Genomic DNA, 26,462 nt, shown 5'->3' on the forward strand with positions numbered 1-26,462 from the left:
GCGGGTGCCATACATTTGGAAGCACACAGTAGTAGGCACAAACCTTAAATAATTTTCCGAGGGCCCTATACAAATTTCGAACAATTCAACGCTCTCTCTCACGCACATGAGGTGGGAAAGTTTATTTATACTGAGCAGTTCTGGAGCAGCAGCAATAATAATAAAAAATATAGTGGCCATTTTCAAGGGGCTTCCTCCTGAAGGAATTTAATAAACTTTTCGCCTCTTTGCATAAAAATACACAATCTAAAATCGGTGAATTTAGAGATTGCATATATTTTGAGTTGTATACGTGCTTATACTGGCCGGAAATAGTAAGGTTTTCGCCGTAACAAAATAATTTACTGTTCGAGATTTCTGTCCTATGCTTCCTGCGTTATAAAACAAATTTTAATAAGATCAAGATATAATATATGATGATCATATTAACGTGCTTTGTTGCATATATATCATGATCATATTAATGTGCTAAGTTGCGCTCTGAAAGCCAACGGTGCGAGTATAGAGCCCCACATTTCAAAGTAATTAATGTATGTCGCTAAAGGAGAGTATTAACCGCTAACGGAGTTAATTTGCGAAGTTTCGGGGGCAGCGTGGCATTCTCGCGCATGTTCAAAGCGTTTGTGTACCACAGGTGAACACACTCCAGTAGAGGAACAATTGTGTAAGCATTTAATTAACGTGTTCGCTTGCAAAACAATGTAACCAAGTGCAAACATCCAGGTAATGCATAGGGTGTGCCGGCATGTTTCCGAAGTTTAAATTATCGCTGGAGGTAAGGTCGACGCAGAAATCACAGCAAACATCTATAACGCGCATGTGCTAAAGCATTATTCATTTTGCCTCTATGAACAGGCTTAAAGAAGAATTTTGAAAATATTACTTTCCGAAGCTATCCCTTGGCTGTGAGGCGCGCCTTAGTGGATGGCTCTGGATTGATCTGTAATAATCTGGACACGCGCGCGTTTTCATTTTTCGCTTCCGTCAAAATATCCCGGTTTTGATAAACCCAGAGATAACTCTATTTCCCTGTTTTTACGCTGTTTCCGCATTTTTCGCCTCCGTCAAAATATCTCGGCTTTAATAAACCCAGAGATAACGCTGTTTCCGCATTTTAACCACGCTGCATCACGCGGGATGACACCCCCCGCGTGACGTGCTCTCCTACTCATTCTTTGCGCAGGAAGCTAGCCGGCAAGCGAAAACCTGGCATTTTTATCTCGTTACGCGCAGCCCCTATCTATTCGTGGCCAATCCTTCGCGTCGGCTTTTGCCAGGTGGGGTTCCGAGCCGGGGACAGTTTTCCTTACTTGACCCCAGGTAATCCTCCCTATCTATCTACCGATGCATTGACCCATCCCTTCTTGGTCAGTGTCACGCACAGGCAGGGGCCCTGTGTGGGTATATTCACCAGACAACCGTAGAGGTCTATCGAGCAAAGGCCCCCCCCCCCCCCTTTTTTTTTGCCGCTGCTGTTCTGATTTAGGCAAAATATACAAGCACTGAAGTATGACTCTCGCTTTTCGAGGATTTTATATGAGCCCATATAATTGGCCTACAAAAACTTATCTCATCGCTCGGGAAGCAATGCGTAGGATGCCGGTCACACGTACGTATTATTTTTAATATTTAGTGAACGGTCGATTTTGTTACGCATTACTAAAAGCAGAAACACCATTTTCGCGGAAAAAAAGTACGTCAATCGCTGACATAAAAAAATATTAACAAAACAAATAAAAAAATAGTACCTTTATAGATAAGGACGCGATGGTCAAGGGGATCAAATGCTGTTCAAGGAGCAACCCACGTGATTTTTTTTTTTTTTTGAAGGTGCTCACGTACACCGGTGATAATGAGGTATTGCGTGCAGGAATGCCTGCACTGATTTTTCGAAACAGCCGAGTTGTATAGTTGTTTTCCTATGAATTACTTAGTTTACTTCTGTCACCGCTGTTCATGTGTTTTTGAAAATTTCGGTCAATGTTGGACAAGGGATCCCTAGAATCGAACACCTCTTTCCTCCATCCCACATTTCGCCAAATGCGTACGCATATGCCAGGAGAGGAGCCGCACCCTGGTCGGTAGCTGTTCCCGTTCGAAGTACTGTTCAAGCTGCAAAGCTTTGACTATTAGGTATACGTCTCCTTCTATCCCAATACAGACGCATTCGCACACGCACGCATATGGGGGACGCACTCGTACAATGATGGTGAGGCTCCAAGGTCAGAAGACCGGGAGGAACCGGCAGCGGACTCCAATTGTCAATAACTCTTTGAAGGGCGTTTGTTTTTCTTACCCAGAAAAGAGCGTAATCTGCCCAAAGACTCCTGCATGCTTCATATTTAGGCGAGTGATTCATAGCCCCGTGTGGCTATAGATTCAGTCCGTGCGCTTTCGCTGCGGCCCATGCCACAACTCCGAAAGTAAAAAGTCACATTTTTAACTCGACGTAATGGAGCAGTCGCTTTCGAACCCGAAATGCGATCATTGGAAGCCTGGTGAATATATTTTTGGAAATGCGTCATTTTGCATTCAGAGAGATGTGATGGTTAGGACCGTAGTGCAAAAACATGCAAACCGTCGGGTAGGTTCCCGGTAATTAATGGTCAAGGACGGTCATCCTGGCTATGCGGCCGTAGAGATTGGAAGTGCGCCGGGAAACTGTGCTTGGTTGGGGTTGTAGGCGATGAGTGAGATCAAGTGGCGTCAATAATGATGAACGCAATCGCGAAGCCGTTCCTAATACGAGACAGTGGTGGCTCATCGTCACATGCAAGGAGCGTAACGGGGATTGTGAATGTACGATATTTAGTGGCGAAAAAAAAAAACTAAGCAAAGAAAATACCAGTCTCTGACTACTTTTAGAACAGGCGACGAAATTAGTCGCTGTACCGTAAAGCTGAATCTAAACAAACCAGCATTTGTGCGTACGAAGAAGCACCAAAAGATTTCTCTGCCCTGATCTGGATAAAAGTAACATCTGCATAGGAGCCATTATAAAAAAGTTCGCAAACGAAGGTGAGCTCCAGATGGGCGTTGGGAAAGTGGAGTGCAATCTTAATTTCCTTATTGCTGTCGCCAACATATTGCCAGAGAATGCACGAACAATCTTAAGGAAGTTCCTGTTAGGAATTCTCGGGTAGTGCGCAAGCATTTCGGCCGCACCCATCTCATTTACGTAGATTCCTCCGATACTTCCTTACGTGGTCCATTTATTCTCTTTTTGTCTTTATATTTTGTTTTTGTTCAGCTTTTTTCGACCCCGTCTTCGGAGCCGTTTGCAACCCTGACAGCGCCGTTATTCTATATAAGTAGGCTTTACTACAATGCCAAAAGCATCGGGAAAATGACAACTTTATACAGGTCAATACACTGAATAAGAAGCTTCACAGCTTTACACCAAGTTCTTCTACTACCGGCTTCATCACTGTACACAAATGCATTGCCAGGAAGACAGTATAAGCAGTCTTATGTGAACGCCCTAGGGCCTTTTATAGAAGTAAGCGCAACGTGTTACGTTATGGACTGACGCCCGATCTTCCGAGGGGAGTAGCAATGAAATGTTTACGCATTAAAGGCCACACTTTGCAAGACTCATGCCAGAAGCAATCGTTTATAGTGCCACCGGCGGCAAGTACAGACAGCTCAAGCTCCCCCAGATGCACGAGAAAGTCGAAGCTTTCTGAAATGGACGAAAGGAAATGCGAAGTGCGAAAAATCGCAGCAGTAAAGTTACGGAAATGTTGGGCTAAACCGGGTCACGTTTATAGCAACAAAACTCCCGAGGGCTCAGTTTCGCGAAGATCCTGTATTGCGCGTTGCATCGCCGCGTAGACAGTGTGCGCACGGCAGGTGTTTGTTTCTGTTGGCGGAAATGGAGCGAAGAAACGGGAAACGAGAAAAAAAGGCGCGAGACACCAAGAAAAAGATAGATAGGTTAAGGCTGAAAGTTGCGCTGGTTGGTGTTGACTTGGAACCATTTTACCAGCGAAAAACGGACAGGCACCTAGAAAGAAGTTGACGGGACAATCGCTAGACTTCAACTGAACAGCTTTTACTTGGGACCCGTAATAGATGAAAACGATAACAGACTGGGCTAAAAAGATAATAACACTCTCGAATGATAAAAAAAAAAAACAATCTAAAGTCATAGATGCGTACCAGCCCACACGGCCAAGCTACGTCCCGTGCATGCGGGACGTATACGGGACTTAGCTCTTAACTCAAGAGCTGAAACGAAAAGTTTGCATAGGCAAAACCTTCCCAAACCACTAAATTTAGAAATGGGCTTCATACTTGGCAAACTTGTTGTTGGAAAAGAAACATTAGGCATGTTTGAGACAAAACATGAATGAAGCCCATTTCTAAATTCATACGACTAGCACTTCATACGACTAGCACTTAGGCAGTGCTATTTTAATTGAAAACAGATGTGCGTCGGACATTTTCGAAAGCAAATAAAAAATACGTTTAAAACAATGCTTTGACCAAAAAATACAAAAAGAGCTTGCGCCCGAACCTGCCCTCGTGGCGGCATTCCAACAGTAACGGAAGGCTCCAATAGATGGCGTGCGAGCAGTGGAACGCGGGAAAATTGAACTGTCTTTACTAAACCTTTGCCGTATTAATGTTGGGACGAGCGAGACGGGAGGAGAAGAGCGTGGGAGTTGGGCGGGAAAGAGAAGAGAGCCATTTACATGGCAGGGGCGGCTGAAGATTATCGACGACATAACTTGCAGCCAAGTGAGCAGATAGGCGTCCAATGTTTGGTTGGTTCTCTCGCCATCATGCCACTATTATAATCCGGTCACAACTATGGAGCTTTATGTCATATGTTCACTCCTTCCGCTCCATAACTCTTACCTGCTTGAACATGCAGTATGGACGGATCGAGAAGAAAATCGTAGTACTTGATCTCGCTGTACCAGTATCTGGCAACTTGTTCTCCTGTATAGAAGAAAAAAAAAGCAATGGCACATGTTTGAGTTTATTTAAGAAGATCACAGTCACCTATGACCATGTATGATACGTGTGAAACAGCCGTATGAGACATGGCCCAACATTTTCATTACGGTATGCACGTATGTACGAAGCTTTTTTCTATCAGCACGTTCATGATTTTTAAAATATATTTATTTCTTTCCACCGTATCATTATCAGATGAAGTTGAACATTTTATTGTTCATTCAATGAAATAAGAATGCTAATTTATTGACGCTTCCGGAATAGGGATGATGTGTTGTTCATTCCTGTCGCACGTAATTTAGCCTAGAAAGCTTGTGCAATGTGTTGTGTGTGCATGGTAAGTTTAATATAGACGGCTGTTCAGTCGACGCTGTTGGTAATTTCAAAAATAAGTTGCGTGATGCGGAAAAACATTCTAGGTTCCTAAAAAGGAACATAGAAATAGGACACCCGGAGTTCTTTTTTTTTTCTCCGTGTTTCTGCCACCAGGTGGTTCTTGGAGTCATAACTGACAAACTCAAGGGACATTTCCCGTCACCTTTTTCATAAACGCCCTTACACTCGAGATAGACAAAGATAGAGGGGGATGAGGTAGGTAAGGCTTGAATTGCTAATGTTGCAGAGATAATGCTCTAAACTTTGCTCCGACCACCCGAGGCTGTCGCTCATTGTTTGAGGTGAAAAAAATGTAGCACTATAAACACAAAAGTTGAAGCACCTGTAGGTACATCCTGGCCATGCTTTGAGTATAAGGTAACCCCGGAAAGAAATGACGTTTTAGCCCTACCCCCCTTGTCCCAGTTTTCTCTGGGTGTGGGTATTAGGCGATCAGTCGGCACAGATCGCAACACAACTTCGCACGTCTCTGCAACGAATCCGAGCTTTTGTAGGTCACCTGTGACGTCGAAGTCCGGCACGTACGACCATCGGCAGAAAAGGTTCTCTCCGACGTCCCTGAACTTCCGGTAGTAGAAGTCGTCCGTGTGGGCCAGGTGGTTGGCCCAGTACTGCGCCAGGTCGCAGAGCTGCACGCGCAGGCGCGCGCAGGCTGAGATTTTCACGTTCGTCGCCCAAAGAGCTCAAGTCATACTGTCGAATTGTGGCCGAAAATACCATTAATTTTCTCTCTCTGCTCATTCTCCCCAAAAACGGGGAAAATGTGCCAATTCCCCAATCCTTCAAGAAGGGCTACGCTCACTTACACTTGGAATGTTCTTATCTCCGAAGCTTATAAATTGTCAGCGTTTTAACTAAAGTTTGGCCTTAATTTAATTTATCCCCGACAGCTTCTAGTAGATTTTTGAATACAAGACCGATAATACAGGCCAGTTTGTTTTTATTGTTTTGTTTTTCTATGTAAGTGGTTGGCTATATGTGGGCTTGAATTAGTTTTTTTTAACGCCGAAGATATAATGATTGATTGATTGATTGATTGTAGGGTTTAACGCGCCTACGCAACGCAGGCGATGAGGCGCGCCGTAATGGAGGGCTCCGGATTAATTTTGACCACCTGGGGATCTTTAACGTGCGCCGAAATCTCGTACACACGGGCGTTTTTGCTTTTCGCCTCCATCAGCCGAGGATATATTACAAATATTTTCGATGCAAGAAACAATATTCTGAATCGAAGGTTCTTTGCGCGTGCTTTTTTATCTTTTTACCGAAGTGTTATCGCCCTAAGGATGGCGAATTGCTTTCTCGTTGGACGGCCTGTTTTTTTTCAGAGCCACAAGAATGTGCCAGCGGGTAACAAAATCATTAGTGCGATAACGCTTAGCACGTACACACAGAGGGCGACATTTGGATTTACAGTCAACAGGAAATCAAGTTGGTTTGTTTGACCGAAATTACGCAACACGGATTGTAGGCGGGCCAGTTGGTACATATTTCTGAGATTAACAGCGCGAAAGAACGGGACAACAGTGGAGTGTTTGTCTACTCCTCTGTTGTCCCGTTCTTTCGCGCTGTTGATCCCAAAATTACGCGTTCGTGACCCACAACGGCCGCCTTCTTTCCTCCCCGGGTCCGTTACTTCCGTTCGTTCGCGGGGTCCGTGATACAAAATGCAACACAGGAAATAGCCTACTCTCTTTGATTACACACCGGAAATTCAGGGGTCTAAGCATCGGCGGGTGATTCTGACATCAGTCACTCCTGGCGACATCTGACGCAGCAGGATAGAAAGCTGGGCCTCTTGGTGCAGATTCAAGCGCGAAAACGCCAGGAAGAATAAAAATGCGCTCCAATCCACCCTATCAAGGTGGTTGGAAAGCGAAGCTGTAAACTACACTCACAACAATTACTCATGCACGTCACTTTTCTTCAAAGAGTGAAACCAGAGACGAGTGAAATGCACCTAATCACACCGTTTATTACTTCAAAGAGATATTCTTTGCTAAGGTTAAATCCCTTTACGATCCACGAACGGTGGTTGGTTGAGTTTTATTGGTGAAGCATATGAGTGAAAACTCCTTTTTTAGATGCGACTGCATCTCCTTCACTCGCCTTGTCCCTGCATCCGGCGTCGTTGTCGGCGTCCGCCCTTCTCCCATTCTCCTCGCCGCGCGAGCTGCGCTCTCCGCCTCTCATCCCCTCTCCTCTCCGATAGCGAACACTCTCTCACGAGGGGCATTGGATTGGATTGGCTTGGCTTGGCTTGGCTTGGCTTGGCTTGGATTGGATTGGATTAGATTTGGATTGGATTGGATTAAAGCGGATTGTGTTGGATTGTGTTGCGTCATAGCCACGGCAGACGCACTGGCGCCGGCGCATCCCCTCACCGTTATGCGCGCTATAAAACGCGGTGCCTGCGCCGCTGCAACGTGAACCCCCTATGCGTAGCATCTACACAGGGGTTCCCGCGAGGGGAGGTGGGAGTTTTTTGCTTTTATAAAATTAAAGGAAGCTCAATTCCGGTGTTAGACGATCTCACTTCACCGCCTCTTCCACCGCCGACGGAGGCGACGAGATAGGCGGCAGAGACGGATAAGTGAGATGGCATGCTTTCGTGTGAACTTCCTTTAATTTTTACTGACTCTTAGCGCATGCGCAAGGAGCGCACAAGGCCACTACACGTGCCGTGGGCGGAGCGCACAGCGGTGCGAGAGGTCGTGTAACGCTATCACGTGGCATTCAGCGAGAACGCAGGGGGTAAACCCGCAGATATGCTCGGTGAGCGTACCGTCTGTCTCCCCCTCTCCGCGTGGGCTCGTAGCTCAATCAGTAAGACAACGGGATCTCGCTCCGTCTCTTCTCGTTCCAGGTTTGATTCCTGGCTGTGCTAGTAACTTTTATTTGTTGCCGGATTTTTCTGTTGACACCAACGGTCACGACGGAACCCTTTTGGGGTAGAGGTAAAGAGGTCCTGAGTGATCGTACGAGCATGCGAGCTCGATGACGCCAAAATGGGCCCCACAGGTTCAAACCGTTTCTTGTGATGTTCCCCGATGGCCTCGCAAATGCCTCATTTTTTGTTTTCGCCAGACGTTCTGTCAACTCCAGGCCTCTCAATTATAAAATGGGAAATATTTTCACACATATTCTGGCAGGTTTAGCCACCGTTGGGCGTGCGCCTTCTTCGTCAGAAACGGCTGAAAAACAAAAAAAAAAGTTATCCTAGGTTGTAATATATCAGACACTTGAAGGGGCCAAACCCGGTGCATGGTTGGTGAATGTGCTAACAACTGTGCTATTTTGAAGTTGCGTTTAAGGACTTAAAACAAAGGTCAAATGGTTGAAGTATTCTAGAAAATGAGGAAAAAAAAAATGGCAGCATCTCCACTCCATGGATAATGGAGAGGGTGCGGAGTACGGGGACTCGAAATGAAATCCAAGTTGCGCCCCGAGTGACATCCGATTTGCGCCCCGACCGTCATTCGATCTGAGCCGTGAGTTGCACCTTGACTATTCCCTAAATGAAAGTGCAACTCACGGCTCAAATCGAATTTCGCTTGATTTTCGCTTGATGGTGATGTGCGCACGGTAGGACGCGGACGGACATTGGGAGGTCCTAAGGTACTCCGCACCGTTACAGGCGAGGGAGTAAGCCATTTGAATCTCGGGTACTAACTCATGGTCGTAGCCCAATGGGTAAGACGACTGACACTAACTCTGTCTGGTTTGCCAGACACGCTCGAATCCCGCCGCCGCTGCCTGTGTGATTTTTCGCGATTGTAAATGTTATGCGCACGGACGCGGACGGACATTGTGCGGTCCTAAGGTGCTCCGCACCTAATATACTGCCAGGAAAGAGAAAGCCAAGGTCGGGCTGGAAGAGTTTAAAACTGAGACTTAGAGGTGGACTTTTGAAGACTTGCTATCTTGATAAGCGCGGCAGACGTTAGCACTGTGCTCGGTGGGAGACAGATATTAGAGTGCGGAGGTAAAGCAACCCTCGGATAATTTAATGAACAGGTACTGGCGGCAATAAAACACGGCCGTCACAGATGGAATTCCATACGTTATCGGTAGATGGAATTCCATACGTTATCAGTAGGGGCACAAGTTATCAGTACCATACTTTATCTAAAACATTCTGAAAGAAGCATTTAGCTGTACGGACAGCATGAAAGAAAGCGAAGTAAACCTCGTACGAAGGTTTTAATAATACTGTGCAACATAAAGAATGGAAAGAAAAAAAAAACGAATAAGTTCAATTAATTATACTAAACTTAAAATCACAAATGAGTTAAATCATTAGGACCATAGTATTAAGAAATGAATGAGCATATTTTAAATAATATAAATGACTGGGTTCAATGACGCCATTAATTCGAGGTATTTATTCCAGCTTCTGAACACTGCCACAAATAGTTATTCATGAATAAAACTAGCATTATTGATCATAACCATCGTCGTCATCGTCATTACCAACATCACGATCGTCCTGTTTGTGCCTACTGCAGGGCGAAGGCCTCCGCTATCTCGAGGGGTCTGGCAAGGGTTGTGCGGGGAGGGGCCTGTCCCGTTCTTCTCGCCTGCTGTATGCCACGACAAGCTCTATCATGTGTACAGCAAATCCTAACTGATTGCCCCAAAGGATATTTCCTTTCCACAGTCACCCCTCGCTCTTTACCTTGCACGACAAATATACCTTCCTTCTATGAGTAAAGGCTGTTCATTACCATCTTCTCCCATGTTCCTTTAGCCGTTCCTGTTTTGCGATGCCCTAGTATATTCTTTGTCCACCAAATTTTTTAAACACAGCTTTCTTTGTCTCTCTTCCCGGCTTTTTGGGTGCTTCTGCTGCTCAGTATGTCGACGCCACCGATCAGTATGTCTAGGATATCTTCAGTCTCACCGGTTAAGACGGCAAAATTGTTCTCGAGGATTATTCAGACCTCCTGCGCCCTGTGTTATATTGACTAGCATATGTACACGGTTAATACTTTGGGGCAAAAATGCCCTCACCAACAACTGTTGAGTCTTCACACAAATAAAAAGTTTAAGCAACGTCTTCTTTTGCTTTGTATCAAGCATGATTCTTATTATCATTACTATAAAGGATTCGTATTTCGAACACAATGAACGAAGTTATTTGGACGTAAGCTTTGCCGCTGCATCTGCACGTTTCCCACAAAGGTTCGCACGGGCGCCGTCTTTACCACTGGCTGCCATCTATACCGCCAGGCGAACTCACAAAGTGCGCCGGCCAGGAAGGAACCATTCTTATGGGCAAACAGGGATGTGACTCTAGCCCTCTGGCGTTTTGACAACACTTATCGTCATCGCTACAGGTAGCACGATAGACGACACACGGGGACGCGTACCTTAGGGCAGAGGCGCAGCGGGGGCACCTCGTGCCTGAGCCGGAGCTCGTTGTGTGTGCCCAGGCATTGCTGGACAAACTCGCTGTTGCTGAACTCGGCAGCGCCTTCGCCCTCGGTGCGCCGCACCTTGAGTGACCGGGCCAGGAGAACCTGGAAATACGGCGGAGGCTGGATAAGTGGTCGGAGATGAGGCCGGAGGGGGAGACCTCATCCTGGAGGCTTTCTGTGTTTTGATTTGTGTGCGCGCGCCAGACGAAAGAAACAAAAAACAAAGAGTTTCAAATATAAGGGGAGTTTGCGAACACAGGTCCCTCAGAGGAGGCTTGTCTCGCAGACACCTCTATGAATTTGGCGTGAGTGGCTCCCATCTAGGTTGTTCAAAATAAACTAAAAAAAAAACAGCCAAGATATGCTAGCGCGGTCTGTCAATGCCCTTCTTTGTGTTCTGTTCCTTACGCTAGCCAGTATACGCACCAAAAGAACAACGTCGACCATTGTAGATTATAGTATACGCTTATGATCTGCACGATAGAGAGTGTAGACGTGCTCCCACGAACCTGTTGGATTGATTTGCAGCCAAGTGGTGAAGAAGCGGGCTTTCAACAAGAGGGAGAGATACGGTTCATCGAGCCTATTCGGTGTTGCACCGCAGATAGCCCCCACAGCAGGTCGCACTGTGCTTGATGACATAGCTCTTAGTTGGGCGACGACATCGAAGGGGCCGCGCTGTTGCGGAGGGCCTCTTTGAAATATAGGTCGTGAAGCCGTCTCCTATTTCTCTTTCTCATCTTGTCGCTGTCGCACACCTCCCCGAGTTGACCTGACGCTGCAGCTCCCTCTTCTCTCCGGGTCATGTGGTTTGCTTTATAACCTTTCTGTGGAAGCGGTGACAACCTCGTAAATGTCAGTATTGTTTGAAGGGGCCGCAGAAGTAATCGAGAAGCTAGCTTTTGGTTCGAAATTGCTAACTTCCTTTCAAAATATAAAGTTTTATTAAATATTTTGGAGAACAGCTCAGGATGGTACAAAAGATAACAACAAATGAACCAAACAACTGATGTCACAGTGTGCGCCTTTCTGTTTATTTTTCCTGTATTTATTTATCAATCAGTGTAGATGTCCACCTGCGGACCGGGAAGACGAAATATCAGCTGACGGAGCCCCGCAGCCTCCACAGGTAACTATATTAACAAATACACAATTTATACAACAGTTCGAACAAGATAGTAACGTAAATCACAGAAAATTACTGAAAAGGAACTTGCAAGATGTACACACGCACTTATCATAAGTTTAAATGTTCTTAACGTGATCCATGTGCAGTAATCTTCATGCTTTTATAGATATCCATAAAAAAACACACAAACACCCATTAACTACAGCCACAGAATGCGTACTTGCATGCGTTCTAGGGCACCCTGTCTTGCAAATATCGCACAGCATTTAAAAATTATTATGTTCAAATATTTTTAGTCCTTCATAAAACACGGCTAGCCCCCTTTCAGAGACAAATGAGTCACCTATTTTAAACGGAACTATATCTGTGTTCACCAACACCGTTATGCGTACCCCCTATATGACGAATCTTTAAATGTACAGCCCTACCACATAAACCATCGTCCATACTATGTAATGGTGTATCAGCACATTGCAGCCGGATGAAATAGGGGACGTAGCCTCCTGAATGCTGGTAATAGTTGGTCGAGGTGGCACGGTGGCCTGCGTCGTGGGATCGACGCGATAACTTCGCACATCAGCCGGATTAACAAGCACTGTCATAGTGACCGGCCCTCCCGTGGCCCTGCACAACATAGCACACACCTGATGTGCACCAACTAGGTGAAAAAAATTCAGGGAGACCCTGACAAGGGTGCTGCGTATTTAAAAAAAAACATATCACTGATTTAACTTATTGTTTGTTTGAAATTGATTGATGGAGTGTTCTATTTATTGAAATTATTTGTTGATCGTTATTGATTGACTGAATCATTTATTTTATTAGCCCTTCGTCACGCCTTGGACAACCGCAGTCGTTCGACAAAGAAGGAAATGCATACTTCTGACTGTAGTTGCACTATTTAAAGCAGAAAAATCACAGGCACAGGTGATTTTGTACACGAAGGGTTTGTTGTTGAGACATCGATATTAGAATTCTTCGATATAGTTATAACTCTTTATTGTGATTTTCTGGCAGCAGCAGATACGCCTGCCAGTTTCTTCTTTGCTTTAGTGGTGATTTTCTTCACCACGCACTTATAAATAAGACGAAACAACCACTTAATTGTCGACACGTCGACACGTTGCAAAGAAGTTGATGTAGCAGGAGCTGAAGACGAAAAGGCATTCAATTCATTTCTGAAAGTACGGCGCCGCACAAGTAATTTAACGAGAGTGAGAAGAAAAAGAGATTGCTCATGTAAACGACTAAGTCACACGCTAAAATCAATTCATTTTACTTAAGAATAGCCATTAGTCGTTCAGTTTGGAAGCATTTTGCCATTCACTTATACCATGCCGGACTCGTCATCAAAACATGAATTCCTGACCTTTTATAACGATAACGCTAGGAATAATCGTCATAAATATCTATTCTTTTATCACCCACAATAGCAGATTAAGTACTCATCCCTGACTACGTTCAGCCTCCACTGGAAGTAGTACGGATTTCCTATTTCTTCTTTTTTCTTCTACATTGTGTGTAGTCCAGCGGCCAATTACAGTCAACCTTTGACGACCGCTACTGTTGGTTATTCTACTCGTAGTATTGTGTATCATTTTAATGAAAACTCGTTTTTTTCTGTTTCCTGTAGCTTCTAGCGTTGCTGATATTTCCTCGCAGGGGTGGCTGAGACGAACGCGAAAAACAAAAACTGCCTGTGTGTGTGGGCATGTCGGCGTACTGCAAGGATCCTCAGATGGTAGGTATTAATCCGTCGCCCCGCAGTACAGCGCCTCATGGCCCGGGTGTAGCGTCTGCGCGTAAGGGCAAAATTGTAACTTTTTCGATGGTGAAATAAATTACTAAATATTGGAATTACTAGGCGAAATAAACAATATTGCACATTACGCCTCATTGTAATATCCTTCATTGTTTTTCGTTTTTTGCGCCTTTTGCTTTGTTTGTTTTGTTTGAATACAAGGATGAATCATAAATCACCTTGTCACAAACGTATAGAAGACGTGAATGACGCCGTTCCGCGTGTGCTGGAAGTGTCCCCGTATATACTACTGCCCGAGTTTATTTTCCGCGCTGCCAGGAGGGCCCCGAGAGGTATTCGTAAATAGCCACCGCGGTCTTTTTAAAGCTACGCCTAATTAAAAATGGCACTGGAAAGAGAAAGACTGAGGCAGTCGGCAACTGTTTCGCAAAGCACAAGAGGCGGTGCCCTAGCGTTGTTTGGTTCTCTAACCAGCTCCTTTCATCCCTATTCAAGGCTGGAAATATCTTTCGTGAGAGCTTCCAAAGAGATGCATTGCTGGCGCGATCTTAAGTCAGGTGTGTATTTTCCAAAATAGCCAAAAAGAAAACTCCTTCACGTTATTTCTTATACAGACAGCGTCACGTGGCAGTGCGAGTATTCTTCGATGAAATTACCAAAGAATCGTTCACCGGTAGCCAGGGATCTCACCCTGTCGATGAAGGTCGGGGACGGGTAGTGGAGCTGGAAGCCCAGAAACCGCGACGGCCTCCTCTCCGGGTTTGTCGGAGATGCGGGAGGAGTTTCGTCGTCCTTGACCGAGCGGGACATTCGCAGCTTTTCCAGGAAGTACTCCATGCTGGAGAAAAATACAGCAAGCAAAAAAAAAAAAAAAGTGAACGAGCTTGTAAGCTGTGAGTAAAGAGCGAGCGCGTAATGTACTCAGCTAATTCGCGGTTTTTACAGAGCTGAGTGTCGAAGGCATCGCCTAGGCTCGACACCTCGAAAGATTATGAATACATCCCATAACTTTTTTTTTTAGTTCTTACAGTAAGGAATCATCAATTTCCAATTCATTAAATGAGTCGACGAGGCCCATTGGTTTTTACAAAGCTTGGAAACATTCAATTGCACTTTCTTCCCAGTTTTATAACAGTTCAAACGGTTTTTTGGGGCGCTAATGATTATGATCATCGACCAACTTTTCGGTAATTGGTTAGTCGTGATTTATAACATTTTTTTTTAAATAGCTGCCGTTGTGGAACTCAGCGGAGTTCTTTTTTTTTTTTTTTCGTGTGAGAGCCCTGATTGACTCTCAGTTTTCTTACCACCGAGTAACTTTAATAGCATAAATGGGGAATGACTATGTTCGTTCAGAAAGAGCTAAAAATTAAATTCAGTATAGAGAGCTTCTCGGGCAATGAGCATTAGGTACAGGCTGAATCTTGTGAGCAGTGCTTACTGTATAATTAGGGTTGTTCGTTTTCGGGTCAAAACCCGGTTTTATCCGATTCTTAAACCCCGAAAATGTTTCAGGAGAATCGGGTTAAACCCGAATTCTCCCCGAATGGACTTTCTCAAAGCAGCGATTTGCACACTCGTGCGCTGATGGTCCACCGTTCTCCACCAGTACTTGCAGGAAGCAGGCCCCATAAGCACAGCTTCCGATCTCATTCAGTATTGGCATGACTTTACCGTTCGCTACCTCAGGCTGGCAAATGTTGCGCTGACATTTTTGTGCCTAGATAATGGACGCTGTGTTGTCTAGGGAGGTTCGTCCCAGTTGAGATACGTTCAGACAGGTCTCAAATGAAGACTGACATGTTGCGCAAGCAGATAATAATGTTTGTAAAGAAGGAGGGCGGAAAAATCATAACCAGCTTTTTCCCAGCCAGCACAGGGCAGTTCGGCCTAAAACAGGCCGGTGTACTTTGGCCGGTGATTTTCTGTCCGGCCGTTTTCCGGCAGCCATGTTCGGCCCATGTCCAAATGTGGGCCTTTTGGCCGTATACGGCCGTACTCCCATGGCTGTCCAACGGCCAGTGTCCGTCGGCCAGTCGACCGGCTTACGGTCATACGGCCAGATTCCAGCCGTAGGGCTCCGGCCATTCCAAAGCCACCCGTGTACGGCCGAAGTACGGCCGCCGGAGGACGGCCGAGATGCGGTCGTCGGACTCCAGCCGGACTACAGCTACCGGAAATACGGCAGTGCTACGGGCATTCGAGTTCAGCCGCACTACGTTAACTGTACTGAGGCCGGTCACTGAATGTCGCGCAAGCGGATGACTCATTCGCGCAGTGCAGAAGCAGCACAAACCCAGCATTTTGGGTCCAATGCAGCCACATCAAAGTGAGCTCGCGCGCAACCACCAGCCGTCAAGCTTTCAGCGCAGCCTTGCTTAATTACCGGCCTCAGTTGACAGCAAAATTCATTTATTAAACAGTGCTCACAAATTGTCGTTCCTTTAATTGCTGCGCCTCTTTTACTGCCGAACACATAAAATATTCAGTTCTTTGTAGAGCTTGAATAGATGTATTGTCCAGGTCCTGATATCCTCTGTGGGGCGGCTTACCTGTAATAAACGGGGAAAGGGGAGGGGGGGGGGGGCAACGGAGGGCGCATATTTTAGTGGGTTGAATTTAAGAGAGATAAATTGCGCCGCTTTTAGCCAATTTCTTTTATGGCAATATTCCTGAACACGTTCGTGCTATGACTACATAAACTATTTTTATAACAGTTGCTTGACCAATTTTGATGTATATAAAACCGGCGTGAATGCCTTTACGAAGCGTTTTGGTTCTCAACAAAACACTCAGGAGCATTTAATGTGTGTCCTTCACAAAAAAGTATGTCCAGTTCTTGCCCATTTTTCTTGCAAAGACATTTTCTACTCGATCAACTTTTCTGATGATCTTGCGCAGGCTGATCCTAAGAAGGAGCGAAGAGGTACTTTCATTTTCAATCTATTTTAATGTTGTTTTCATGAGTATACGTCCACACCACTTAATAGTCCAAAAGAGCTTAATTTTCTTCTAATGTCATACTACGTTAAAAAAATTCTTGACGCATTGCGAATGACGCCCTGCTTCAGGTGGCCGCAGTTATATCCCTCTGTGTTCACGCAAAGAAAGGCGTAAAATTAGAGTTACATAATTTGTTTCAAACCAATAACATAGCAATGGTAGCATGCATACAGGAAACCTTGCATACCGCAACGAATAGGCAATAAATATTTTGTTGGTCAAGGTTGAATGCGTAGCGTTCTCAACCCGTCGGAGGCAAACTTGCGCCTCTGGAAGTTTATTTATTTATTTATTTATTTATTTATTTATTTATTTATTTATTTATTTATTTATTTATTTATTTATTTGATGCCTGCTTGCCTTTGCATGCATCACAAAAGGGAGATATATAACACTAAGCATTAAAGATGACACAATATAACAAAATATTTCTACAAAGTGCGCTGAAAATCGTCAATATAAACAGTCAATGCAATCATACGTGGAAGATAATTACACTGCAGTATTGATGTAAAATAAAATGAATCGCGCAAGGCGTCACCCGTAAAGGAAAGTTAATAATCTGCTTTAAGCTAGCGATCCCACTCTGGGATATGTAGAATGGCGCTTGGACATACTTCTCCCCTTCTACCCCAGTTTTCGAATGATAGATATTACGAAAAAAGTTCAACCTGTGGTTTCGTCTGTGATCTTTCACGTCCTGCCATTTCAGTTTACTTTTACTTTCTCTCATGCTAAGTTGAGCGTGCCAATTACCTAATACGAATCGCACTGACATATTCTGTATGTTTTCGAGCGTATCAACCAGCTCTTTGGTGTAGGGATGCACGAAAAGACATGCGTACTCCAAGATTGAGCGCACATGAGTGAAATACGGTTGTTCTTTTCAGTTAGATGGAGGTTCACTGAAATTTTGTCTCAGAAAGTGAAAAACATATGCAGACGTAACTGTTATGGTGTGAACCTGCCTATTTAACCTCTAATCACTCCCTAAATAAACGCCTAGGTATTTATATTCCTCGGCCGTTGTCACAGCAGCATAATTTACGGTATACGTATTCAATTGAAATGAACGTTTTCTTGTAAAGGTGCCGTTAACACACTGTTTAACATCCAAAAACTTTTCTGAATCAGCACACCAGGATGTTATTAAATTCGAATAAAGCTGCAGGAATACATACGGAATCACGTTCATTCGCTATAGTCCGGTAAACTACACAGTACTTTTGAACAAAGCTATAGGGCCAATAGTAATAACAATGAAAAAACCGATTCATTCAGTTCATAGGATGAAATGTACTACGCAGAAGGTGATATGGAACACCATCATTTGCTTTTTTGCAGTCCAAGACTATACAGTCAATCAATTTAAGGTTATCTATTGCAAGAGCCAAATCGTGCGTGAACTCAACAATCTGCGTTGAGCAAGAAAATCCTGACAAAATCCATGTTTGCTAGGATGCTGGCGATTATGTTTAACCAAATGAGTCATATCCCAAGAGTAGCTAAGCTCACCTTCAAACATCGAAACTAACTTAACAGCTAGGCTTCGTCAGTGACAAGGCTCTGTTGTTATCGCAAATTTAAAATAATTTTTTTTCTAAATAGGCAGCCGTAAAATCCCATGAAGTAACATAGTGCAGGGCATGAAGTTGATCCTACCAATGCACGAGCGAGTCTCTTCTACGTTTATCACCAACAACATAGTGCAACATTGCTTGTCGCAGTTTCATTGTAAGCAGAATAACTTGCGCTTTCGCTCGCACTTGCCTTTCTTTGGTGGGGAGTCCTTGACATGGTGGCGGTTTAGCTCCTGCGTGGTGGCCGCTTGCTCGACGCCCTTGAAGGCAAGTTATTTTGGTGAACCATCTCCATCTCGGATCGGACATCTCTGCCGGGTCGGTGTCTCCAATCGTCTCCATTTCTTGATGTGCGAATAGCCTCGAGCTGATGCGTCGACGAAGCCGGCGGCAGAGGCGTGGTAGCGGCGATGACTGGCGAGGCTTAGCTCAGCCGTCGGTGTGGCACAGTCTTCTTGTAGCAATAAATGACACTTCGATGGCCTAAAAGGTTTCCTGCTAATGTCCAGTGAGTCCTTGCACCTTGCCCGTTCACCGAGAACACTCATTACTGTTTGACAAACGATGTTCGTTCATTTAAAATGTAGAAACACGGAGCGGATGAAAAACGCGTCCCCGTCGTTCGGCTCCCTAACGGCTTTTTCTCCCCGCCAGGAAAAAATCGGTCGGTCTCCTTCCAAACACGTCTGTGCATGAATTCTCGGCGCCCAGGCGCGTGCCGTTGTTCGGCTGTATGCCGTTTGCCGAAAAAATGAGGTATAACCAGATACCTTACGTAAGCCGGTCTCCTCTTGAACACCGGTTGCCAAATATTCTGTGGCCATTCGCTTGCCGTAATTCGGCCGAGGACAGCTAACCGAATGAAAAACGTATATTCTGGGGCCGTACTTCGGCCGGTATCCTTCATAACACTGGTTGCCCGAAGAAAACGAATATTCTACCGCCGCACGCGCGCTTCACCGTTGAAACAACGAATGCACGGCAGCCGCGCTCCGGCCGGTCTCTTTTCGAACACCAACTGCCGCAAGAATACGCATATTCTGTGGCCGGTCGCTTGCCGTGCTTCGGCCGATTACCGCTTCCCTAAGAAAAAACGGATGCCCTAAGGCCGTACTTCAGCCGTTCTCTTTCTCAACATCAGCAGCCGTAAGAGAATTGAATATCTGGCAGCCGGTTAGCTGCCGTTGTGCGTCCGGACACGGGCGGACGGAAAAATACCGAAGCGCTGGTTGCCGAATGTTGGCCGTTCATCGCATGATCAGTGGCTGCCAGAACGTGGATGCTGGCCGGACATACCAGAAAGCGGCCATAGACGGGCCGGTCTTGGGGCACACTTTCTGTGCCGCCTGGGTTGTGAATAAAATGTTTCATTTTTTAGAAGTTATCAATTTTCTTTATTGCTATCATTAGTGATTCATTTCCCAACAAATTCCAAATTTCGGAAAGCCTTTTTTTAGAACCCTGATGCCCCCCGATTACTAGTTTGAAATAAACACCAATTTTAAAGCGTTATATTTAAGAATGTCGTGATATCGTTTAAAATAAACTGTGTGCATTATTTAGTACATTCGTCGATTTAACCCGAAAAAAACCGAATTTCGGAATGGTTTTGCGAAAGAAAAAATCCCGATTTCTCCCCGATTATCAGTTAAAAAAAAAGCACCCAATGTATACCCCCCCCCCCCCCCGATTAAAAAAAACATAAAACCCGAAAACGAACAACCCTATATATAATGGTGTATCGGGCTCGCGAAATGTGTAATTTGTCTCGTTTTGCCCAAAGTGACCTTGTATGGCATGAAGTGCAGTAGTTTACTGTTGGAGGCCTCCTGCACACGCCGTCCAGGGTTGCTGCGTTGTCATGAATAAATTTCCCTCAATTCCGAGGCAAGATTTTCGTTTTTTGTCCTTGTTCTGGGAAAACATTTCCTTCTTATCCCACGTGAACCAAGGTACAGTGGAACCCCGATAATACGAATTTCAAGGGACCGCGAGAAAGCGTCGTATTACGGCGGTGTGATACGACCGGGGTGCGGGTATGCCGACCTAGTAGACGGCCTCACGCGATAGGTGGGCTAAGAACTTATTTGAACTACTACATTTAGCGCGTTCTCGCGTTATTTGCGAACCTTTCGCTGAAATCCCAAGTTAAAAAAAAAAAACCAATGCCTATGTTGTGCCCCCCTCCCCTTTATGACGTCCAGCTACCTGGTCGACGTGGTCGAACAAATTGAGAGAGGAAAAGGCGACTGTGAAACTGCCAAGGCCAAGCGAAACGAACGATTGTACAAGGCGGAGATGAACAAAAAAATTTACACCATCTTCCCGCGAGGGGAACCATGGGGTAGATGCAACGCATCGGGGGTTGCCGTTGCGTTTCCGTTATGTTAGCGATGTCAGCGTGTGGATTGCTGTTGTTGTGTATCCTATTTACGCAGCATGTTCACCCCCGATGCGTCGCATCTACCCCATGGTTCCCCTCGCGGGAAAATGGTGTAAATTTTTAACCGAGCGCAAGCTGCGTGCTAACGCACAGCTGGCACGGCGACGGGAGCGAGCGCAGCCGAGCGCAAGCTGCGCGCTGACCACGCTGACGCACAGATGGCGCTGCGGTGAGAGCGGCGGAGCGCGCAGCTGCCGCGGCGAGTAGAATGGGGGAGGGATGCGGACTACGCCACGACAACGACGCGGGACAAGGCGAGTTAAAGAGATGCGTTGCATCTAAAACAGCATTGCCGTGCATGGTGGAGACATCCTTTGAACGGTCCCGTGCCATCGCTATTGGGTCATAGTGCTCAACGCACAGTTGTTTTCGTTTCCCACAAAACCCAGCAACGAGAAATAGATAATTCAACCTTCGCGAGTAAAGCGTGTTGCGGCGATAATGATAGCGCGGTCTCGCTACAGTGACTTGCAGCGTCGGCCAGCGAGGAACCCAAAATTGCGATGCCAACGGGTACGTGACTCACCCATCACCTCCTGTATTTTGTTCCACCCCTGCGGCGGGCACGCGTGAATTGTGGCCCTCTAGCAAAGAATTCTAAGAGCGGAGTGATATCGCGGCTTTTGATAAGCAGAGAGCAGATATATCGGGAGAAAGAGCGTCGTGAAAGGAAGCAACTTCGATCGAACGGGAGAAAAAGGCGGCTGTGTGGTCATCGCGGTGGGGATGCGTTGTATGTGTTTCCGCGTTCGTCAGCCGGCTCAACAGACGCTTCAAATTCACGGTTCACCTGCCACCTGAACTTCGACTTCTCGCGGTTGGCGCGTTGGCGTACTGCTGCCGCGTGGGGCCGTCGCAGGTTAACTCCCGCTCACCAGTACCCACCTGCTTGCTTGCATCTGTTCTGTAAGTGGTCTGACCAGCCTGCGGACCTTTGCACATCAAGCAGCGTCAAACGGGGGTTAATACGAACGTTAAAACGGGCGGCGAAGCGGTGTAAAATATTGTAAAAGCGCCGGTTTGTCCCCGCCAGGGTCCGTCGTATGAAGCGGACTGCGTGTTCCCGAGCGTCATATCATAGGGGTTTTCAATGCATTGTTTCTATGGGGAGTTCCCCGGGACCCCGGTGATCCGTCGTAAGAAGCGGTTCGTCGTAAGTCCGGGGGACGTATCATCGGGGTTACACTGTATTAACAAAAATTCGAAAGTACGATTGATATTTCATGATTCATCAAATTCATATTTATTCCCATTAAGTTGAGCAACTTGTAAAGCATCAACATATATATAATCAACGCGTAATAAGCTGAGCTGAGAGGCAGTGAAGTTATATTTGATCCGACCGCCCTTAAAGGGACAGACAACCGATTTTTTTCGCGTATATGTTCTCTAGCTCATATGAAAGCCAGCGTTTTATATAGCCCGGTAACCACAAGCAATTTTTCAACAAACTGGCGGGAATAATTTTAATTTGGCAGCAAACTTCCTGAAATCGGAAGGGTGGCGGTTCGTAGTGTCAAAACTTGACACTACAATATGTGTCCCTGTCACGTGACCTGCAAACCTACCAGCTACTGTAACTGCTGAAACGTTTATTAGCGTATTGAAAACCTTTTAACACAAGTATTTGTACAAGCTTAAATAGTATATGTATTTCTAAACATTACTTTGAAAATTCTAAAGACACGCCGCCCGCCGCCGCTAGGTTGCTGCTCTCAGTGTGGCTAACTGAGCCACCATGCCCAGAATCAACTTCAGCGTTCAGCAAACAGACCCAGCGAAGGAGCTTTGACGATTCTGTCTGAGTCAGGGGCATTTGTTCTGCCAAAATATTTTATTTCAGTCTCCAAATACGCCAACGGCAGCTTAAAAAAAAAAAATGTCGCGCCCGGGGAGAATCGAACTTCCCGCCTCCACAACGTGAAGCCAGATTCTACCTATCGTCTATCCCAACAGATGGCGCATTCGTGCAAAATAGACCCTTGCATTAAAAAACACATAAAGGAACAGGAAAGCCTGCGATTCAAACTTTTTTTAGCTTGGAACAAGTTTTTAAATATAGTTTTTTATTTCGCATACAGACAAACGTATGTTGCCGAGCTACTCTATGTCATGGTTGCCAGCATTAGTTTTGGGAGGGACGCATACGGCTCGTAGATCAAAAAATTCGATTTAAAACGTTCTAGAGCATTATCAGCAAAACCGTTTCTTGTCAAGGTGCTTTAAGTGATGCCCTTTCATTTGGGATAGAGAATATATACTCGACAAAAATCGGTTGTCTGTTCCTTTAACACACGGGGCTGGGTCGCTGGTGTTCTTATGTACGGCTACACCTTGCAAATCAGGTATACCGGTTAGAATACCGTTATGGGCTCCTTATTTATAGTCTTGGACATAAAAATGCTTATAGTGAATTATTCAAACGTCAGATTTTTGTCTTCATAGTAAGGAGTTCTAGAAAACCGTCGGCACAGCAGTGTATTTTTCGGTTAGCAGTGAAATTTTGTTTAAGCCCGCCACGTCAGAACATTGAAAGAGTCGTACCTGACTGAACAGCAGCAGCAACAACAAAACGTTATTTAAAATTCCGCTTTACTTAAAGCTTTACTTAAATTCCGAAATATTTCTCTATCACAAAAAATAAGGATAAAGCACCATCTACGGTATCCCCGAAAAGTTCCCAATCTAACATCGTCGAGAATTTAATGTACCATTTTTTCTTGCAGCTCTGATTTCCACGATGCGGAAAATTATCGGGGGTTTGGCAACGCTGACGTCCATAATTCTGTGTTACCAATCTTCAGAGAAGTAGGTGTTCACTCCGAAACGAAACACCGTTTCCAAACTGCGACTAAAGACATTTCTGCTGTAGTGGACGTACCGAAACGTTTCATGCTAAAGAAACGTTTTTGGCGACAAGTTACGATTTAACATGTTCTAAACTAACACCATGAAAATGACCGTTGCTGCACTTTTTTCGCAGCGATATACACCACCCCTTCAATTTTTATAGTTCCGATTGTTCTCGACGACTACACGTACCATTCACAAGTATACGGAGCTTTCGGACACTAAACTTACCGACAAAAACTACAGGTGCTTCTCCCTCCAAAAAACATGGACCCCCTTTTACACATAGAACGACGGCAAGCCAGGGTCGCCTTCCTAAGAAAACAACTAGCAAAAGACACCGATGTCGTATACTTGGACGCTGCCTCTACGACCAGAAAAACGCTTCTCTCGCCATCGTATACCAAACGGGAGACATAAAAGGCTGTGTCACTGTAAAAGAACACTTGTACTTAGGAGGCTGAGACCGGTGCTCCCCTCCTGGCCATAAGGTACGGAGAGCCTTCAAATAGTCACCGATTCAAAGAACGCCATCTCGAACATCACTGACTGACGAATAGTCGATAAAGGCCAGCTGCCCCATCGCATCATGTGGAGTTCGTGGTATGAAGCTTTGGGGGGAAACGAGGGAGCAGACAGAGCTGCGCGAGAACTTACAAACCGCCAAGCACACAGTTTCAACTCTTTCCAACCGCTTGCCAACAGCTTCGGGGAAGTGCTCATGATTTAAAGAGAAGCTCGAGCATCTCTCCCCAAGGCTGACAAAAGTCTCACGACCACGGAAACTCACGTACTGCGACAGATTTAAACCAACACCTTCCCTGGCAAAGCAAGGCTAGCCCAGATGCTTCCACAAAAATCTGACAAGAAATGCAATAAGTGTGGGAAACCATGCAACTTTTTTACGCAACCTGGGGCTGCCCCATCATATGGCCCTCAGCACTCAACATCACAAACACGTTTGAGCTAGGCAGCTCTGGCCAGCTCTGGCCAGCTCTGGCCAGCTCCGGCCAGCTCTGGCCAGCTCCGGGGATCAGAGGGACTTGGTTTTCCGAGCCCAGAGAGAAGCGGAACAGACCTGGCCCTGGACGGAAGGACACGCCCGTAGCCAAATCTCAACCACTCTTTCCAAAATAAATGTTTCTGCGAAGTTATATAGGACTAACCCCCCCCCCCCCCTCCTCCTGTTTTGATTCCGGTGGAGCCGCTTTACTCGGCACCGCTTCTCTGTTCCTCATCGCCACCACCGATGTCTCTTTCACAAGTCGCGCAATCGGCTGGTAATCGCTCCAGCGCCGTTATCACCAGTTGCCCTTTTAACTCGCTATGGGACGGACGCGTGTCGTTCGCTTGGAGGATTGGCGTACCCAGAAGCGCGAATGGGCGCGAGAACAACGAAAAGCCGCGGCCGCAGAACGTGCAGCCTCTGCGGTTGCCGTCTCTAGTTCTACCTCGTCGAGCAGCTGCGAATCCCTCCCGCATGAAGCAGCTCGCCCGCTTGGAACGCCGACGGGGGCCAATAATTCTTGGTCAGCTTGAACGCCTTACGGAGCCGCATTTCCCCCCGGTGTCTTTCACGTCCAACCACGCGCACATCACCGGTTGCCATTTTATGCGACTTAGGCTACATGCTCTTGCTCACCAATGACATGTTCGCTGTGCTGGTGGGAGAGTTAAACGTGGACGTCTCCCGGACGAATGCGCCCTGTCTGCTGTCCTCTGTGGTCGAACAGTTTAGGTTGGTGTGTTACACAGACAGTAACAGGAATACGACGCGGAATACGACGCCCCACATTTGTCCGCTAAAATAAATCTCGACGCCCTCCAATTTTCCATGAACCATTTAAATAGGAAGTATGCTCCATCGCAAATTACAAACAGCAACATTTCATTTCGTGCACTCCTTGGACTGCGCCCAGCTTCGCTGGTCATCCTTCTTCACAGAGAGGCAGGGCACTGAATTTTCTTTCTCTCTCTTTCACCCAGCTCGCCTCGTTGCTAAGTAGGCGCATTCATGAAGTTGTGAGCTTCCCAGGCCTTTGTAGTTTCGCATGCAGTGGTTTGATTATTTATTTATTTTTATTTGAAATGCATAAAATAATTATGAAATTGTAACATGCTTATCAACGGCCTCAAAGCCTCATACACATAGTCAGAACAACACCTGCGCAACTATAATCCACCTAATCAGAGAGCTGGTTTGCATTAAAATGCCTTATTACAGGTCTTTTTTCTTTACCCCCAACATACTTGGTTGGACCAGCTGTGCAACCGTTATAACATTATATTATACTCCAAGAGAGCTCTTACGTGATCCGATGGACGTTACGAAAGTAGGGGCATTTTTTTTACCTGAACTGGTGCAGATTAGTGCAGTGTCGTGCAGAACAGTGCAGAGTGCTACTGAGGATATCAATTTGTAAAAAAACGAACATATGCTGCACTGCTTGCACCAGTGCAGCCAGTTCAGGTAAAAAAAAAAAAAATGCCCCTAATGATAACCGTCACAGGGATTTACTAGATTAACCGAGATGTTTCACTACATTGTAGACTTTAGCTTTCAGTGCTTCCAAACATTTCTGCTTCGATAAATACAGCGTGCGCAATTTTCGGGTCCACGCACTTAATTACTTATACAGACAGAGTACCACAAAAGGCAAAGACAATCCTGCTCTCTCTAACGGAGTCCCAATAAGCTTTTACCGATTCCAAATATTATATAGTGCATCGATTATAGGCTAGGGCACCATCCATTTCCACCATTTTTATCACCTTAAGAAGAAAGGTAGGGCGCTGCATCTTGCCCCGCCGTCTCCAAGCATTACCCTTTCCATCCATCCATCCATCCATCCATCCATCCATCCATCCATCCATCCATCCATCCATCCATCCATCCATCCATCCATCCATCCAT

At 45.7% G+C, this 26,462-nt stretch overlaps 1 protein-coding gene across 2 annotated transcripts in view; it reads right to left on the reverse strand.

The window, feature by feature from the left end:
• LOC144154118 (Golgi-associated plant pathogenesis-related protein 1-like) overlaps window positions 1-26,462 on the reverse strand; it is a 115,059-nt gene that overhangs the window by 20,327 nt on the left and 68,270 nt on the right. Inside the window, exons 1-5 of one of the 2 annotated variants that reach the window (XM_077685823.1) lie at window positions 26,321-26,453; window positions 14,363-14,510; window positions 10,734-10,883; window positions 5,861-5,990; window positions 4,864-4,947 (exon numbers count right to left, since the gene is read on the reverse strand). In XM_077685823.1, the coding sequence (XP_077541949.1) occupies window positions 4,864-4,947; window positions 5,861-5,990; window positions 10,734-10,883; window positions 14,363-14,510; window positions 26,321-26,442 (634 nt within the window). In that variant the 5' untranslated portion in view covers window positions 26,443-26,453. Of the gene's footprint in view, window positions 1-4,863; window positions 4,948-5,860; window positions 5,991-10,733; window positions 10,884-14,362; window positions 14,511-26,320; window positions 26,454-26,462 lie in introns of those variants that run through there. The other variant, XM_077685822.1, reaches the window with a different exon arrangement.

This window comes from Haemaphysalis longicornis, unplaced genomic scaffold (genome assembly GCF_048455015.1).
Source record: "Haemaphysalis longicornis isolate Haplotype H1 unplaced genomic scaffold, Haemaphysalis longicornis Haplotype H1 scaffold_1, whole genome shotgun sequence".
NCBI lineage: Eukaryota > Metazoa > Arthropoda > Arachnida > Ixodida > Ixodidae > Haemaphysalis > Haemaphysalis longicornis.